The 20,978-nt window shown below is 35.7% G+C and overlaps 1 protein-coding gene across 6 annotated transcripts in view; it reads left to right on the top strand.

The window, feature by feature from the left end:
• Positions 1 to 20,978, top strand: part of LOC126091976 (ral GTPase-activating protein subunit beta) — a 401,079-nt gene that overhangs the window by 285,987 nt on the left and 94,114 nt on the right. For all 6 annotated transcript variants that reach the window (XM_049907338.1, XM_049907336.1, XM_049907335.1 and 3 more), the window contains one exon: positions 10,812 to 11,007. In XM_049907338.1, coding sequence (XP_049763295.1) covers positions 10,812 to 11,007 — 196 coding nt within the window. The remainder of the gene's footprint in view (positions 1 to 10,811; positions 11,008 to 20,978) is intronic.

The following is a 20,978-nucleotide window of genomic DNA, read 5'->3' as shown; positions in this document are numbered from 1 at the left end:
TTGAAGTCACCAACAACCACTATTTCTCTGTTTTTGGTTGTTAAATGGGCCAGTACAGCTTCAAGGTGGTTTATGAACAGATTAAAGTTACCTGCAGCTGCTTGATATACACTTAATATTATGAAGGATTTTTTATGAAATTCTACTTCTGTTGCACATGCTTCCAGATGCTGTTCTAGGCAAAATTTAGGAATGTCTATGCTTTTAAATTCATGACAGTTCTTGATGAATGTGGCAGCTTCTCCTTTCTCCAAATCTGCTGTACAAAAGTGAAATGCTACCCAAAATCATGTAACAGTTAAAAGTTCTATACCAGTGTCACATGATGTTCAGACAGGCAGATTGTGTCAGCTGGGTTTGAGGATTCTAATTCATCTATACAGATAATTAATTCATTAATTTTCTCTGTTCTCGAATATTTTGATGCAATAAACATAGCTGACCTTTCACAATGACTGAGTTAAAATTGGGTAGAGTTGAAATTTCTACTGATTCTTGAAAATTCTTAACCAACAGCTGATGCTGATGTAATAACTTAGAATTATGTTTTTTTTCTCAAACTCAAGGTTTGTTTTCCTTCTGTCCTCCATACCCTAAAAAAGGATATTTTCTAAACCCTGTAACCACTGGTATTTTATCACTCATGACAGTACCTCCCCCCTTTAACTTTCCTGCTATTTTCCCAGCCAGTTTACCCTTCCCTTTCCTGTTGAGGTGAAGGCCATGCCTATTATAATCCCACCTATTGAGAGAATCAACAGGAATCGCACCAATATGAACCCTGCACCCGACATAAGCAGCCATTCCAACTCCAAATTACCTCTCCTGACAGAAGAGTTCAAATGAGGTCAGTCATGGTACCCAAGAACATATACAAACTCAACATTAGTATGCTTCGATGCTGATGCAATCTTTGCCAGGTCACACTCTATACTGTACCCAGGATCTCTGTCAATACTATTACCTGGCCCACCCACTATAACCACAGTGTCTTCCTTAGTGAAATCTTTGCAAAGTGATCCTAAATCATCTGTCACCTGCTCCGACCAGCACTAGGTTTTAAAAAAAATTGATGACTTGGTATTCTAATCCTATTTCATCCTGTAAAACTTGGCCAACACCTCTTCCATGGGAACTACCTAACAACAACACTTTCTTTCTCTGTACTGATTTCCTGACATTCTTACTTTTCAATTTGCTGCTGAAAATTTGTTGTGCCTTGGCTACACCTGCAGCTGCTTGAGACTCGCCAGCTTCTAACTGAAGCAACAGGTCAAATCTATTTTCCACATTTACCACAAAGCTGTCAGACAAAGTTCTAGGCCTTTTCCTCCTGTTGCCTGTTGCCTCTTCCCACCTCTCTTTATTCTTGTCCCTCCTTAACCTGTCAAGATCTCCCCTGGCCTTGTCTAGCTCAGCCTGAAGGGCGGCAATTTCCCCTCCTGTTCTAGTATCTACTATCTCTACTAGATATCCTACAAAACCACTGATGAGTCTCATTTACTTTCCCTACTCCCACACCACTACAGTCACCCACGTGGAAAAAAATACACACTTGTCACGCCAAAGCCCTGACCTAACAATGCTACGGCAAGTCAAGAACTTTTCACTCATGATAAACATAATACTTTATTAAGAATAAGTCAGTTAAATTACAGACAAACATGAAAATATGATTCCACAAGTTTGGCCTATACGCAACTGTATGTAAGGAAAAACAACAGTACCAAGTTTCTGAAAACAATAACAGAACTGCCATATCACTTCCATTTTTGATGTATTTGCAAATGTGCTTTATCTGTTTCACCAAATTGCAGTACTTGACAGTGGTATGTGCTTTGTACATTTTTGAGAGTAACAGTGTATATAGTACAGCCCAACAACTATCAACTTTAAGGTCATTGTTTCATACTTTCAAAGTGATGGATTTACCACCATCTTCAATTAACTGACTTTTCTTTGAGTAATCAATCTCTTGATTGATTTGATGCAACCCACCATGAATTCCTCTCCTGTGCCAACGTCTTCATCTCAGAGTAGCACTTTTTCCTATGTCGTCAATTATTTTCTGGATGTACTCCACCTGTGTTCTCAATTATATACTGGATGTATTTCAATCTCTGTTTTCCTCTACACTTTTTGCGCTCTACAGCTCCCTGTAGTATCGTGGAAGTTATATCCCAATGCTTTAACAAATGTCTTATCTACTTAGCCAAGTAGATTTCTCTTAGCTAAGAATGCTCCTTTTGCCATTACTAGTCTGCTTTTGATGTCCTCCTTACTCCATCCTTCATGTTTTACTTTGCTGCCTAGGTAGCAGAATTCCTTAACTTCATCTACCTGGTGACCACCAATCCTGATGTTAAGTTCTCGTTGTTCTCATTTTGTTTACTCTCAATCCATATTCTATACTCATTGTATTGTCAGTTCCATCAGCAGATCATGTAACTCTTCTTCTCTTTCACTCAGGACAGCAGTGTCATCAGCGAGTAGTATCATTGATATCCTTTCACCTTGACTTTTAGTTCCACTCTCGAACCTTTCTTTTATTTATTTTGATCATTGCTTCTTTGATGTGTAGTTGAACAGTAGGGGTGAAAGACTACATCCTTGTCTTACACTCTTTTTAATCCAAGCACTTTGTCGTTGGCCTTTCACTCTTATTATTCCCTCTCGACTCTTGTACATGTTGTATATTACCCATCTCTCCCTATAGCTTAGCCTAGTTTTCCTCAGAATTTTGACATTGTCAAATGCTTTTTCCAGAGTGACTCCTGTTTCTCCTTCTGTCACATCAGGCTCAAGTCTTCTCCTTCATACAGGCCTTCAGTGTACTCGTTCTACCTATCTGCTCTCTCCTCTGCATTTTTTAATGGAATTTCATTGTGCTCTTAATGTCACCACCCATGCTTTTAATTTCACCATAGGTTGTTTTGACTTTCACTTTTTTTCATAAAGCCATTTTGCCTTAGCTTCCGTACACTTCCTATCTTCCTCGTTCCTAAGTGACTTGTGTTTCTGTATTCCTTAATTTCCCTGAACATTTTAGTATTTACTTCTTTCATTGATCACTGAAGTATTTCTTCTTTTACTCACAGTTTCTTTGCAGTTATCTTCTTTGTACCTATGTTTTCTTTTTCAGCTTCTATGATTGCCTATTTTTAGAGATGTCCATTCCTCTTCAACTGAACTGCCTATTGAACTATTGCTTGTCACAGTGTCTATAGCCTTTGAGAATTTGAAGCATGTCTCTTCATTCCTTAGCACTTCTGTATACCACTTCTTTGCAGATTTATTTTTCCTGACTAGTCTCTCAGAACTTCAGCCTACTCTTCATCACTTCTAAATTGTGGTCTGAGTTTATATCTGTTCCTGGGTATGTTGTACAATCCAGTATCTGATTTCAGAATCTTCCTGAGCATGACATAATCTATCAGAAACCTTCACATATCGCCTGACCTTATCCAAATATATCTCCTTATTTTGTGATTCTTGAACAGAGTATTCTCTGTTATTTGCTGAAATTTATTGCAGAACTCAATTAGTCTTTCTCCTCTCTTATTCCTAATACCACACCCATATTCTCTCATAACCCTTACTTTTACTCCTTCCCCTGCAGATACATTTCAGTCCACCATGACTATTAAATTTTCATCTACCTTTGTGTATTGAATTACCCTTTCATCATCCATGTATACTTCCTCTATTTCGTCATCTTCAGCTTGCGACGTCGGCATTTATACCTGCACTATGATCGATTCTGGTAAGAATAATGCTATCACTGAACTGTTCACTGTAACTCACTCTCTGCCCTACCTTCCCATTCATAACAAATCCTATTTGCATTAGTACCATTTACTGTTGCTGTTGATATTAGCCTATCGTCATCTGACCAGAAATTCTTGTCTTCTTTCCATTTCACTCCACTGTCCTGCACTATGTCTAGATTGAACCTTTACATTTCCCTTTTCAGATTTTATAGCTTCTCTACTATGTTCAAAATTCTGACATTGCACGCCCCAGCTTGTAGAACTTTATCCTTTCATTGTTTATTCAATCTTTTTCTCATAGTCGCCTCCCCCTTCTCTGTCCCTTCCCAGAGACCTGAATGGGCTTTATTCGAGAATCTTTTGCCATTGGTGAGATCATCATAACATTTTTTTCAGTTACAGGCCACATGTTCTTTGGGTACACATTATGTGTGTTTAATTCAGTGGTTTCCATTGCCTTCTGCATCTTCACGCCATTAATCATTGCTGGTTATTCCACCTTTAGGGACAGTTTCCCATCTCAGTGGCAAGAAAGCAGCCTGAACTTCTGTCTGGTCCTCCCCCCTCTTTGACAAGGCTGTTAATAGAATTAGGGTGTACTGGAAGTCTTTGGCTGCCACATCAACTATAGAGTTGGTTGCCACTGATAGTCACAGCAAATAAGTCTTGTGGATGTTGTATCATGCATTCCTCATCAGTTGGGCATGTTGAATTGTTGTTGAGTGAGCCACATGGAGTAAGCTATATGGAGCATCAATCATGTTTTTGGTGATGGCTTCAAATTAGTCTGGATCAGTGTTGACATCTGGTATTCCTGCTGAGATAACTCGATCAGTTTGATGTAGTGTTCAATCAGCCAAATCAAAATGTGTGCATGTGGCAATTCTGTATTTTGCCATTCAGTGGAATGCATCCATGTCTCTCCAAAGACTTGATGCTTGACAATGAAATCCTGTAAAAATTTCAATTTTTGTTTGAATACATATGCAATCACATCATGACAACCCAAATATGTGTGTATTCATGCATGCCCTGTGGACTCCCTCTATATGCTGCTTCTAGTATGACATTTTTCCCTATTCACATTATCACCATTAACTGTGCTTCATTTAAATGTATGCACTCTTGTGAATGCAACTTGGTTTCCTTTAATCAAATGTCAGTGTAATTCAGTTTCAATTTTTGCTGTACATATTGGCAGTATATTGATGGGAGAATTGCCAACATTTCAGCATTTTGACAAATCATCATCAATATAAATAGTGATTTGTGGCCCTGACTTCCTTATTTGTTCCCTTATTTGTCTGTAGATTTCTGAATTTGATATTGAAATGATATCCATCAGGCATTGCAATCCATAGTATGAGCAGTGAGTTTCAGAGACACGTTGAATACCGCTATTTCTGTAATGAAGAACTGTATCACACAAGTTAAATTCTTCACAGACAATAACGATTATCACTTCATTAATTGTTGGTGCATTGTACAGTATTTCTTTTTTGTTGACAGGTGTTTTGTCTGTTGTGACTACAACTTTTTAGTTATTAGCCGGCATTTGTCTAGGTCAGTTCTAAACAATCAAAATAATTCATTGTGTTGATTGAATCAAGTTTGTAAGTAGTGGCAATTTCTCGTTCAATGCACATATTGAATTGACAGCATTGATCAAATTATTTATCAGAGTTTTCCTACGAAATAAATTTGAAAAAAAAATTTATCTCTATTTGGAGAAGGCAATAATCATCGTGCATGATGGCAAATTTATCTTCGCACTTGGAATGTTATCATATAATTCTTGTGCGTTATATTTGTTGCTCTGTTGCTCGGAATGATGTCTTTTGGAAACTTGAACTGTACTTGCATATGTTTGACAAGAAACGTATTGATTGGGTTGTGTCACCTTATACCAGTGTTGATAATGGTTCAGGTAGTGAATGTAATTCTGGCTGATTCACTTTTACACCAGCACAGCACATTCCCAGTGTTTCATTCGTAAATTCGAGGGCATGCAATACATGCATAATTTATCTAGTTTTCCAATTACCACATTTGGATGAAGAGTAATCATAATTAGCATTGTAATGGAATACACAAAAGTGTAAATTTGTGTTCAATGTCACCTGGCTATAGGAGCACATGCTCAAATGGTATACAGTCTAGCTTCTCGCTGCTCAACTGTTTCAAACAGGCTTGAGCCTTGTGTACTTGGGAGCTTTCCAGTCTTTCTTCCCATTCCTCATCTGTTACAGATGAATGGGCTTGAGCAGTGCATACTCAGACAATTTCCACTCTTGCTTCCCATTGCTCCTCTATTACTGAAGCTCATGGTGCCTTTTTCAATCGTGCTTGAGGTGTAGATTGATCAGTTGCATGTCTTTTACATAGAATAATTGATTTGACAACAAAAGTGTTAGTTTGTGACAACTGTTACAAATTCACTTGGAAGGAGCAAAGAAAATGCATGTGATTATTTAGTGTCAAACAGCATTTGTAATTCCACAACTCACACCACCTTCCACGAGGTGTGATTGGAAAGTTTTAAGAATGGATCCACTACTGCTTACTGGTTTGGCAGGCAGGTACACGGAGGGTGGGGAATGAGTCATTGCCTTGTCCTTGAACGCGCTCTGACAGGAAACTGCATTTCATTTATTCAGTTCATTGTGGCAGCTGGCTGAGTGTGAGTCTGTTAGGGCTTGTTGCCGGATTTTGTCTGCGTGAAAATGGATGTAAAAATGGAGCAACGAGTTTGTGTGAAATTCTATTTTAAAACTGGGAAATCAGCTTCTGAGACTTACAAACTATTAAAAACAGCTTTTGGAGATAATTGCAGGAGCCAGTCAAGTGTTTTTGTTTGGTTCAACAGATTTAAAAATGGCCGCGTATCATTTGAAGATGAACCATGTTCTGGCCGTCCTTCCACCTCAAAAATGAATGAAAATGTTGTGAAAGTTCGTGACTTAGTGCACTCTGATCACAGACTTACAATTAGGGAGATGGCTGATGAACTTAATTTAATTTTCTATGCAGTTCAGTCAATTTTAACTGGAGATCTAAACATGCGTTGAGTGTCTGCAAAATTCATTCCAAAAGTGTTGTCAAGTGACCAGAGACAATACCAACTTGAAGTGTTCCAAGAACTGATTAATCGGACTAAAAATGACCCAGATTTGTTAAATAGGGTAATTACAGGTGACAAATTGTGGGTATATGGATATGATCCTGAAACCAAAGTGCAGTCTTCTCAGTGAAAGACTCTAGGTTCACCACAACCGAAAAAAGCATGGCAAGGTCGGTCAAAGGTGAAGACAATGTTGGTGATTTTTTTTTCATTCTGCCAGTATTGTGCGTCATGAATTTACCCCTGGAAGACAGACAATTAACCAGGAATACTGCAAATGTGTCCTTGAGCGTTTGTGCGAAAAGGTGCAGAAGAAATGGCCTGCATTGTGGAAAGACAGGAGTTGGGTGCTACACCGTGACAATGCTCTGCCTCATTGTGCCTTCTCCATCATTGAAGTTTTGACCAAATTCAAAATTCTCGTGCATCCACAACCGCCATATTCTCCTGATTTGGCCCCTGTGGACTTCTACCTGTTTCCTAAACTGAAATTTTCGCTGAAAGGGAAGCAATTTGATTCAATTGAAGACATCCAGGCAAATATGGAGAGCATCCTTTACAAACTTCAGGAAAATAATTTCCAGGAATGTTTCCAAAAGTGGGAACACTGTTGGAGTCAGTGAATTCAGTCAGAGGGGGTATTGTTTTGAGGGAGATGCATCACAGTAGCGTGTAAGTACCACCATTGTACAGTTAGAAGCCCATTCTTAAAACTTTCCTATCACACCTCGTACACTGAGCGAGGTGGCACAGTGATTAGCAAACGGAAGTTGCATTCCAGAGGGTGACAGTTTAAATACATATCCAGCTGTACAGATTCAGGTTTTATATGATTTCCCGAAACTGGTCCATGCAAAAGCCAGGATGCTTCCTTTAGAAGGGTATGGCCTATGTCCTTCACCATCCTTGAAACATTCCATCTCTAAGAAACTTGATGTTGATGACATGTTAGTTCCTAATCTTCCTACCTTTTACCAACCGTTATATCACATATGAACTGGAATGTGTACTTCTCTAATTGACACAATTCAGTTATGCCATGTGTGTGTACACATACACCTAAAACATATGAATTGCCACTAATTGTATGAAATATGCAAATTTGCTGAAACAACTCATGTGTCACCTATTGTAAAATGGATTTTGTATACATCTGTAGGGTAACATTTCAGTGTTGCTGCAGCTACTGAGGTGCCTATTGCTTTCACAGCCATTTGCATTGCAGTTGAAAGCCGGCAACAGCACATTCAGGGATCTTCATTTGCCAACTCTGCTATATTTCAGAAACATTTGTTAGCATGTTCATGATAACTTACCAAAAGTACAAACAAAGGAACAGTCTTTTTTATTTGAGAGTAAGTCAATAAGTATGTGGAATAAATTTTTATAATTTATTACTACAAGGATACACAGTTTTTATAGCTTTTTATATTTTTCAACATAGTCAACCTGCTTTTTAATGCATTTGATCCACCGTTCCACAAGCTTTCCAATACCCTCTGAAAAAAGGTTTGTGTTTGCACAGTGGGCCACATATGCTCCGCTTCCTTTACCTGTTGACTGGAACTGAATCGACGGGGTCTCTTCTACCAACTTTAAGTGGAGCAGACAGATGGAAACTTGACAGAGTAATATTGGGTTGTTTGCAGGATGATACAACACCTCAAAACACTGTCTCTGAAGAGTTGGAATAGTGTGGCCAATGCTATGTGGACACACATTGCCATACAATGAAAGAACACCTTTCGACAATCAACCTCTGTGTTTATTGCAAATTGGAGGCTGCAACTTGTTTAGCAGCATGTCACTGTGATGTTCACTGTTTGCTGTTGATCTCTTTTCCAGGCAATGTTCCAGGATTGACCCTCGTGAGTCCCAAAAAACAATGAGCATCACTTTTCCTGCAAAAGTTAGACTCCTTAATTTCTTTTTGAATGGAGATTCGGGGTGCTTCCTTTCCATGCTCTGGCATTTACTCTCTGCTTCAAAGTGATGAATCTGAGTTTTATCTTCGTCTTTCCCTCTCCTTCCCTCTTTCCTGATGAGGCAACCGTTGGTTGTGAAAGCTTGAATTTTGTGTGTATGTTTGTGTTTGTTTGTGTGTCTATCGACCTGCCAGTGCTTTTGTTTAGTAAGTCTCATCATCTTTCTTTTTAGATATATTTTTCCCATGTGGAATGTTTCCCTCTATTATATTATATTCACATATTACGATCTTAAAAGCCAAACAAATTTCATTCAGTACTTCTCTGTCTATAGCTGTATGATGTGATTAATACCTGTTGAGCTGTATTTCCTGTATCTTTACAATTCCTTACTGAGACTGTATGCCATAGAGAGCTCTGCCCATCTTGAATTGTTCTGCTGTGTACATAACTATTCAGTTCAAAGTGTAACACACCTCTTTCAATAAAGTGTGTACAATGTCTCATCCACTACACATATATTCATCATTTATAGACAAAATTGAAAAGATGTGCACATGGTGTTAAACTACTAAAATTATTATACTTAGTGATTCCTTTGCTGTTGCCTTCATTGTCTCTTGTGAGGGATGTGACAGTGTTTGCAGGTCTCTCTTGTATGAAGAAATTGTACTATTTCCAGATTGTAAAGTTCAATGCTGTTCACTAACTACCAAATAAAACCAGTAAACTCATTTAATCTTCCATATTCTTAATAACTCAGATGACTGGTCACAATGATAATACAGCTTCCACATTAATATTATTTCATCTGCTTGCATGAGACAGTAAAGTTCTAAGAGGCTTTTAAATTTGCACAAAGCGTGTCTGACTTCTCACAAAAAGTTCCACAAGACTCTCTTTCATGACTGCTTTCTAAAACAACTAGAATGTGACTGCCTCTTACAATACTTCCCACCAATTGCAAGCAATAAGAATAGAGATAATATACATGTAGTGCAAAGCTTTCAGTCACTTATACTGATACTCAGCAGAATGGTCAGACAGTCTGACATAAATTCACATGTAAATATTACAAAAGTTTGTGTAAACATAATTTCAAAAGTTTTTGTAAACATATATGCAAACTACTTATAAAAATTGGCATATTTATGTTTTTTTTTTAATTTAAATACACAAATGTTAAATTTGTGCTCAATGAAATGGTTTTTCACATGTTATAAAGATTGATTTTTTACAAAGTTTATATTTTATTTACAGATGAAGTGATCAATACCCACTAGTGTTGGAGATTTCATATTATGTGTTAGGTTTGATTATATCAGTCAACTGTTATCTGAGCTTGAGCCATGATTCTTTCACATGATCCTGCCAGAGCTAAGTGTTTGGATTTTGTCTGTAGGAAATAATACAGCTGTACCTTCTATATAATTCAGTCATAAAACTAGTAAATCATCGGCAGGGGGGGGGGGGGGGGGCGGCATAATTGATCTCCAGCTTACACACTCGGACACTCATCTGTTCTATTCTATACTCATCAGTCTTTAGATGAACTTCTTTTCAATTTTGATTATTTCAGATGTTAAATCAAATATGGCACTGCCTTTGTGGGAAAGATGTAGATAATTGAGAATAATGCTATTCCTCCCAAATGAAAAATCTTATTTTAGTTGATCAGCCACATACCTATCCTGTAGTATTCTTAAATTTTGTCTAATTCTAGAGGTTCAAATTTCACAACATGGAATGTATGTAGATGAACTGAAATAAATACCATATTTAGCAATTTATGTGCAGTAATATTAATTACAGTCATCTCCATGACAGAAATTTAAGCAAGTGAGTTATCAGATTATACTGTGTTCCTCAAGTTTACTACAATGATTATCCTTTCACATTTTTATTTATTTGTTTACATTATTATTTCTGTTATTACTGAAAAAATATGCAAATAGGCGAATAAATATTGACACTAGGTCTAATGGGATGTTTCAGGTGGGGTACTTCCCATCGCCATGCGGACCTGAATCTCTCTCTTCTCTTTTGGATGAGGTTTCACTTGTGAAACATTGTAACTCTTGGCCAGGTGGAGAGCTGTCACAGGAGGCTGCTATTGAGCATTTCCGTTATTTTGTTATTGAAAATTCAACAGTGCTGGCACTTTTAGAAGAACCACTAGGAAATGATCAAGGTGAGTTCCAATAAATAGCTCATGGAATTCAGTCATGATTATTAACCATAAGTTATTAAGCTCAAGTATGCTTCCCTCTTGCAAGCACTAATACAAATTGACTCATCCTAAACATTAGACATTTAAAAAGATGTATGTTACAGCCTTTTCGTAAGTAGTTTAAGCTTAAATCAAACAGTGGAAACTCCATGTTAGAGTATCAACAATGTAGGAATGGATATATTGCCACATACCATAAAGATGACATGTTAAATTGCAGACATACACAATTAAAAGACACTTATGCATAAGCTTTCAGCCACAGCCTTTGTTAGAAAAAGACAGAGACGCATACACCGTTCCTTCACACAAGCAAACACAACTCATGCACACAGGATAGTCGGCTCCAGCAGCTCAGACCAGGATATTTGTATCTACACAATCATAAAAAAGTATCCAGATTTAAAATTAACTTTATTATGTTTTAATAAGACATGTCGCTAAGCTTTTACCTTACTGATAAATGCTCTAAATTAGGCATCTTTTAACTACTCGATAGTTTAGAACACCTCATGGGGTTTGTCATTAATAATGCAGGCTCATTCAAAAGAAACTGCCACACTTGGTGAACACTAGGCGAAGAAAATGAACTTTGGTAACACTTATTTAAGCATTATATTTTATGTTTCTTTTTTTAATTCTGAAAGACTTTCTTTTAGGTTTTCAGAATTTCTTATCAGTTTTTTGTGAATTTTGTTGTGACTCTTACTATGACCTGAGACTCTGCCGAATTGAAATCAATGAAAAAGTTAAAATAATGTAATAGAAATAAAAAAGGACAACTGAATAAAAAGTGTTTCTGCAGAATAAAATTTAAATATGTGTTATCCAGTAATACACTGAGGAAAGGAATCTCATTAGCTAAAACAGCCAGCTAAAGACAGCCAAATGCAATTGATGTTAGTTTTATTTTGTGCATATGATTGAAATGATGCATGAGACAGGCGAAATACCCTCAAACTCCAAGAAGAATATAATAATTTCAGTCCCAAAAACAGCAGGTGTTGACATGTGAAAATTACCGAACCATCAGTTTAATAAGTCACGGCTACAAAATATTAACAGGAATTCTTTACAGGCAAATGGAAAAGCTGGTAGAAGCTGACCGCGGGGAAGATCAGTTTGGATTCCGTAGAAATGTTGGAACACATGAGGCAATACAAACTTTACGACTTATCTTAGAAGATAGATTAAGGAAAGGCAAACCTACGCTTTTAGCATTTGTAGACTTAGAGAATGCTTTTGACAATGTTGACTGGAATACTGTCTTTCTAATTCTGAGGGTGGCAGGGGTAAAATACAGGGAGCGAAAGGCTATCCACAATTTGTATATAAACCAGATGGCAGTTATAAGAGTCAAGGGGCATGATAGGGAAGCAGTGGTTGGGAAGGGAGTGAGACAGGGTTGTAGCCTATCCCCGATGTTATTCAATCTGTATATTGAGCAAGCAGTAAAGGAAATAAAAGAAAAATTCGGAGTAGGAATTAAAATCCATGGAGAAGAAATAAAAACTTTGATGTTTGCCTATGACATTGTAATTCTGTCAGAGACAACAAAGGACCTGAAAGAGCAGTTGAACAGAATGGACAGTGTCTTGAAAGGAGGATATAAGATGAACATCAACAAAAGCAAAACAAGGGTAATGGAATGTAGTCGAATTAAATCAGGTGATGTTGAGGGAATTAGATTAGGAAATGAGACACTTAAAATAGTAGATGAGTTTTGCTATTTTGGGAGCAAAATATCTCATGGTGGTCAAAGTAGAGGATATAAAATGTAGTCTGGCAATGGCAAGGGAAGGATTTCTGAAGAAAAGAAATTTGTTAACATCGAGTATAGATTTAAGCATCAGGAAGTTGTTTCGGAAAGTGAAACATAAAAGATAAAAAGTTTAGACAAGAAGAGAATAGAAGCTTTCGAAATGTGGTGCTACAGAAGAATGCTGAAGATTAGATGGGTAGATCACATATCTAATGAGGAGGTACTGAATAGAATTAGGGAGAAGAGAAATTTTTGGCACAACTTGACTAGAAGAAAGGATCGGTTGGTAGGTCATGTTCTGAGGCATCAGGGGATCACCAATTTAGTATTGGAGGGTAGTGTGCAGCTTAAAAATCTTAGAGGAAGACCAGGAGATGAATACACTAAGCAGATTCAGAAGGATGTAGGTTGCAGTAGGTACTGGGAGATGAAGAAGCTTGCACAGGATAGAGTAGCATGGAGAGCTTGTAACGATTCATGTTGAATGTTACTTAACTTAAGTCTCTTCTGCCTGGTCCATTGATGAAAGAATGCGAAATTTTCATGCTTCACAAAATTTATTCACATTAATTGGCATTCGAATTGCACACTCGTCATGTAAACAAAACATGGACAGACTACACTGATATCTTTGACTTCCGAAAGTAACTTCAGAACTGTTTCACTCACAGCATCGCTTTATATAGAATTTTAACAATAACTTCCAAAATAAAGCATTATTAATTTTGTACATTTTTGATGTTACAATTGAAATTTACAAAATGTAAATAAACTGATGTTACAGCCGAATAAGGTATAAAATACGATATTCAATGACAATCTTTTATAGTAATATGTTTAATTTTCCATAAGAAAATCATTCTGAACTTTAATTACAATAATGTCTCTCGTATTATTTTAGTTACGTAATTAATTACAGTTTGGATTTAGTTACTAATATTCAGTTGTAGTACAGAGTTCATGCTTTGTCCGATTACATACATAAAATGCACAAATAAGGTCTCAAATTCCGGAAGTAGGAAGACTGTGAGATGTAAACAATTGGAGAGTTAATTAGAAATGTAATTACAAAGAATATTAATTACAGAGGAAGCCATAAAAATAAATAACAAATGAAAATACATTACTTGGTAATAACTTTTAAGCTGTTTCTCAAGATAGTGTGATCTTCTGTAACTGGATTTTTAGATTACCATTTTGTTAATTAGAACCATTGATTTTTCATGCTAACATCTCTGCAGTCTCTAGTTATTTTGCTAAGGACTTATTACTTCAGTTTCTTGATTAGTTATTTAATTTAGTATATGTACATAGTTTTATCAATGACAACAGTCCACCAATAATTACGACAACACACGTTCTTCTAGAACATTCCACATGCCTTCACAATGAATATCAATTTTTTTTATCAAATAGGACAGAATGATGTATATATAAAGACATACATACAAGGCCTTAGGAAACACTGAATTGTCCGATAACTATCCGGATGCATATAAAAAAGGTGGTGTCAGACATTTCATATGAATTTTGGGGAAGGCTGTATCGTTATAAGCTGCATCAAACCAGTTTCTGGACTGAAGACCACAACAACAACATACTTGAAATTCAATTTGCTGAAGACAAATATCTTGTATTTTTGTTGTTGTTAATCTATTTACTTTTAAATGTTGTTAATCTATTTACTTTTAAATGTTGGACAAAGACCATGTTTGCGTCTGTGAGAGACTGTGTGGAAAAACAGGAGTGTCCGGATAAGATTCTGACTGAGCTTGTATCTTATGCATTTTTTAAGTTTTAAACATTTTAATCTCTTTTGCAAGTATGCTGTTAATCAGACTGTTGAGCACACTAATTCAGCAAATAATTATAATGCACACCAGCTTCATCACTCTCTTCCATGACATGTATGTGTAGTAGGAAAGTTCTTGTAGAAGAATCGTTCCATTCAAAGAGGTCCATGAAAAAATAGTTGGTTGCTCAACCATCTTAGAAAAATTTGATGTTTTTTGGGTTAATTCCCTAATGTTTGGGGACCGCAAAACTTTTTTAAAAATGTATTTTATTGTTTGTTGTTGTTGTGGTCTTCAGTCCTGAGACTGGTTTGATGAAACAGTGGCCATTTTTGTTTTCTGCCGCAAGGGATTTTTGGCATTCACAAGCTTCTGTGATTTTTTAAATTATTCACTAATGGGTTGCCCCAGACCTTTCATATAAGAAGCATTTAGTTCATCAGACACTCAACTATAAATTAAAACCATGAACACTTAGCTGCTTGTATTCCTTAATATACTTTTAATGGCTCAAAGTTATTGGTCACAAATTAAAAAAAAAAATAACCTTCAGTATTTGAACAGTATTTTTCCAAAGGAGTAGTAGTTTCTCAGCCATAGTATTTTTTGTACTGCTACACTACAAAGTATAGTTACTTTTAATAGAGTATCAGTGATAAGAAGTGTACTGTTAAAACAAATACACTATTTTAAAAATGGATTTTTGAAGTTTTTTTATGCTTTGGCCTACAATATCTTTGCTAGAGGACCAGATAAAAATCTGAAAAGTACACACTTAATAGATCTTTATGATATTAAACTTAAGTATAAATTTCAACTTTGAGATTCAGTGAGACGTTAAAAAAAATTTACAAATAGGAGTCAGAAATCAGTTTCTTAATATCTACAATATTTGGAGTAATGGAATAAAGTAATCAGTTATATAATTTAAACACCCAAAAAACATAAAATTAACATAATGAATGGTTATTTGTTGAAACAATTCTCTGCATAAAATTTCAGCAAGCTAGCAGATAGCATCTGCAAGTTTCTACAGCTTCACAGGCGAGCCTGTACAAGTCTGCATGTTGTCTTCCACCTTCTACCAACATGTTCATTCACATTCAGTAAAGAATGAGCTCTTGAAGTGTGCAGTTTAACAATGGAGTCTTGCAGTTGGCTCAACTTGCAAGTGCTATGAAATTAAATAAATTCTTAAAGAAATTTTATCATGTTTTTGGCCAGTCTTGCTTGGACCCTTGTAAGAAACATAATAAGCCTATAACAAAAGGTCTGAGAGAAATAATGTTCAGTCGTTATTCTAAAAATAAAAGCTCTTTTATTAGTATAATCCCAGGAAAGGCATTATGTCCAATGTGTTATTCTAAGACATTTGTTATCAACAAAGAAAGGGATAGTTATAAATAATTAATTATGTGACTCATCAGAACCTATTAAAAAAGTAGATTTAGCTTTGAAATCATTGGTGTATCCCCTGTTAGTAAAATTACAAAATTAATAGAAGGAAAAAGACCATTTGCATTGAATGCAAAAATTGAGAAAGTGACAACTACTGTCAAAAAGAATTTGGAAGTTTCATTTCAAAAGAAAAGTTACACTAAACAGATGAAAGTACTAAAAATTATCTGACTGAAAATGATGATTGATAGAAAAGCTAAAAAATTATGACACGTTTCAAACAAAGAGGCTAAAGTTAAGATTATTAGTTTATTACCAAATTCTTGGAATCAAGCAAAAGTTTGTGACGAATTTAATGTATCAGAACATTTGATTAAATTAACAAGGATGTTAGTAAAAGAGCAGGGAATTTTACCTGCATTACAAAAGAAAACTGCATCTAATTTCATAGATGTAAACATAATTGAAAAGATTATTAGGTTTTACGCAGGTGACAATAACAGCCATTTGATGCCTGCCAAAAAAGATTGTGTTTCTGTGATAGAAATTGGTTCTAACATTCACTGAATTCAAAAAAGAAAATCCTGACATTAAAATTGGAAGGTCGAAATTTTGTGAGTTGAGATCAAACTGGTGTATTGCTGCAGGGCACCTATAATGTTTGCGTTCATTTATATCACCAAAATTTAAAGTTGTCAGAAGATTCAAAGCACCTGATCTTTTCATTGTTTTATGTTTGTCACACAACTTGTTCATCTGTAAGTTCACATCACCATTTCCTGATAGTGAATGTTATCAGTGTGTAAAATTTTTACCACTGGCACTTCAAAATAGGACATAGTAGCTTGTGTTTATGGTAAACAATGATGGATTGTCAAAGTTGATAATATTGATTGTCAAAATCAAGCTATGGATATTACATTTTACCATCCACTTGGACCAAGGACCTCATTTAAAAAAGTTGAAAAGGATCAAGTCTGGATGCTGGTTAAAAATGTACTGAAGAAGCTATCTCCCCTGGAATTTACAACTGCGACTGGGAAAACTTTTAAGATAATGCCAAAACTGAGTAAAGAAACTTTTCTGTTGTTCAATGAACAATGTAGTAAAAACAAATAAGATGAGAATAAGATAATATAATTAGTTAGCTTATTTTTTAAAAAATGACCGTATATGTTTAAATTATGTAGCCCATACACTTCATCCATCAGTCCAGATAATGCAGATATTAAGAAACGTATTTTTGACTCATATTAGCAATTTTTACATAACTTCCCACTGAATCTCAAAGTTGAAATTTATACTGAAGTTTGGTACCGTAAAGGTCTTTAAGTGTGTAATTTTAAGATTTTTAGCTGGTCCCCTGATAAAATATTGCAGATAATTTTTATTTATTTATTTATTTTTTTAAATAGAGTATTTGTTTTCCGTAAGTGTAAGCTTCTTACCACTGATACTCTATTAAAAGTAACTATATTGTCTACTGTAGCAGCAAAAAATATTAAGGCTGAGAAATTTCTTCTTCTTTGGCAAAATACTGTTCAAATATTAATTTGTTTTTTAAATTTGTGACCAATAACTTTGAGCCATTAAAAGTATATTAAGGAATACATTCAGCTACGTGATCATGATTTTAATTTATGGTCTAGTGTGTGCTGAACTAAATTATTCTTATTAGAAAGGTCTGGGGCAATTCATTACTGAATAATTTAAAAACCTGCAGAAGCTTGTAAATGTGTAAGAATGCTTGCAGCCTGAAACAAAAATGGCCACTGTTTCTAAATGATAATCAATAAAAAAAATTTTTAAACTATTTTTGAGTCCATCGAACATGAGGGAATTCACTCGGCTAATTTCTTTTGGGATGATCAAGCAACCAGTGCTGGGCCACTTGGTATGGATTGACCCAGAATGTAAATCATTTAGGAGTATAGAGGCCACCCACCAAACAGCAGAAGCATTGAGTCATGCACAGGCACACACAATTTGTACCATTTGGACAATTTGTTTGTGTGTGTGTTTTTGTACTCTAGCTCTACAAAGAATTTATTCCAAAAGGTAACAACTTTTCTTTTTATTTCTCTTTTATGTGTGCATGTTGATGACTTAGCACTTCTGCTGTTATGAAATGTACATGTACTTTTCTTGATGTTGATGATCAGCTATTTGTTACTAGCTATGCGCCCATTGCTTCACTCATGTTGACTATATGGTCTGCACAGATTTTTTGTTTTCCTTTAATTGAATTTTTATATTGTCCACAAATTGCAACATCTGCTAAACTTTGCATGATAATTGGGGTCATAGAATGTGATCTTTTCCGAATTTACATAATTCTGACATCTAGAGTTGGAGATCTTTGTTAATCCTGCCATTTAAGTTCTTGTGGTGATATTTCCATAGAAACTTTGATGCCCTAACATGTATTTATTTAGAAGTCAAATACAAATTTTCATAGATTTAGCATTAAAATATGAAATATAAATAAATAATATAATAAAATACATAATATAACAGAATATTTTCATAAAAGTATTCATCCCCTATTTCACCTCCTTTGCGGTTGAATTTTCAAAAACACTGAAACACGTATTTTTTTATTTCTGACCAAGAAATCAAATATCAACTTTCGTAGATGGAGCTTTAAAAATGTTTTATTGGGTGTTTCAGTAATGATTTATTTTACAAAAAAGATGTCACCCACTGTTATTGGCCTTAGTGGGTGAATTTCCAAAAATGCTGAAGAACATACTTTAATTACTATCAAAGAATTCAAATACAAATTTTTGTAGCTCTAGCTCCAAAATTGCCATAATAGCAACATGTTTTCAAAAAACCTTTCATCCCCAACTTCACCTTCTCAGGGGTGGAATTTCGAACAATCTGTTACTAAATGATGCCTACAGTATAAGATCATCACGCTCTCCAAATTTCAAAGTTTCTATCCTTGATGGCTTGGGCTGGTCAGTGATAAGTCAGGGAATCAGTCAAGCCCTATTTCGCCCCTTTTAGGGTTTGAATTTCCAAAAAGACTGAAACACATTATGTTTTATTTCTGACCAAGAAGCCAAATACAAATTTTGATGGATTTAGTTTTGAAAATGCTTTCATAATGAAGCATTTCCATAAAACTTTCATCCCCTATTGTACCCCCTTAGGGGTTGAATTTCGAAAAACACTGAAACATGATTTTTTTTTTAATTTCTATCTGAGTAGTCAAATACAAGTTGTCATAGCTGTAGCATCAAAATTTCATTAATAGTGGCATATCTTCATGAACACTGTTCGTCCCATATTTCACATTATTAGGGGTGGAATTTCAAAAAATCACTTCTGAAACAGTGTGTGCAGTAAAAGATTGATACCCTCTGCAAATTTCAAGTTTCTGTTCGTAGTGGTTTGGGCTGGCCTATATATATATATATATATATATATATATAAAAAAAGAAAGATGATGAGACTTACCAAACAAAAGCGCTGGCAGGTCGATAGACACACAAACAAACACACGTGGAATGTTTCCCTCTATATATATATATATATATATATATATATATATATATATATATATATATATATTCCCACGTGGACTGTTTCCCTCTATTATATATATATATATATATATATATATATATATATATTCCCACGTGGACTGTTTCCCTCTATTATATATATATATATATATATAAAATAGAGGGAAACATTCCACGTGGGAAAAATATATCTAAAAACAAAGATGATGTGACTTACCAAACAAAAGCGCTGGCAGGACTTACTTTAGGGGGGAAAAAAGGACAGGTATACACTCGCGCGCGCACACACACACACACATATCCATCCGCACATACACAGACATAAGCAGACCTGTTATATATATAAAAAAAAACAAAGATGATGTGACTTACCAAACGAAAGTGCTGGCAGGTCGATAGACACACAAACACAACTGTGTTTCCCTCTATTTTATATAAACAAAGATGATGTGACTTATCAAATGAAAGTGCTGGCAGGTCAACAGACACACAAACGAACACAAACATACACACAAAATTCAAGCTTTCACAACAAACTGTTGCCTCATCAGGAAAGAGGGAAAGAGAGGGAAAGACGAAAGGATGTGGGTTTTAAGGGAGAGGGTAAGGAGTCATTCCAGTCCCGGGAGCGGAAAGACTTACCTTAGGGGGAAAAAGGGACGGGTATACACTCGCGCGCACACACACACATATCCATCCACACATATACAGACACAAGCAGACATATTTAAAGACAAAGAGTTTGGGCAGAGATCTCAGTCGAGGCAGAAGTGCAGAGGCAAAGATGTTGAATGACAGGTGAGGTATGAGTGGCGGCAACTTGAAATTAGTGGAGATTGAGGCCTGGTGGATAACGGGAAGAGAGGATATATTGAAGAGCAAGTTCCCATCTCCGGAGTTCGGATAGGTTGGTGTTGGTGGCAAGTATCCAGATAACCCGGACGGTGTAACACTGCGCCAAGATGTGCTGGCCGTAGAGGGTTTCCGGACACATGTCCATATAACATATTTTCTTTCTTTGTGTGTGAGGAATGTTTCCTTTTTGTAACACCATATATATATATATATATATATATATATATATATATATATATATATATATATATATAAAAGGAAACATTCCTCACACACAAAGAAAGAAAATATGTTATGTGGACATGTGTCCGGAAACGCTTACTTTCCATGTTAGAGCTCATTTTATTACTTCTCTTCAAATCACATTAATCATGGAATGGAAACACACAGCAACAGAACGTACCAGCGTGACTTCAAACACTTTGTTACAGGAAATGTTCAAAATGTCCTCCATTACGAGGATATATGCATCCACCCTCCATCGCATGGAATCCCTGATGCAGCCCTGGAGAATGGCGTATTGTATCACAGCCATCCACAATACGAGCACAAAGAGTCTCTACATTTAGTACCGGGGTTGGGTAGACAAGA

This window comes from Schistocerca cancellata, chromosome 7 (genome assembly GCF_023864275.1).
Source record: "Schistocerca cancellata isolate TAMUIC-IGC-003103 chromosome 7, iqSchCanc2.1, whole genome shotgun sequence".
NCBI classification, from domain to species: domain Eukaryota; kingdom Metazoa; phylum Arthropoda; class Insecta; order Orthoptera; family Acrididae; genus Schistocerca; species Schistocerca cancellata.
Note: the sequence above shows the minus strand (reverse complement) of the source record. Positions and strands in the feature narration are given on the sequence as shown.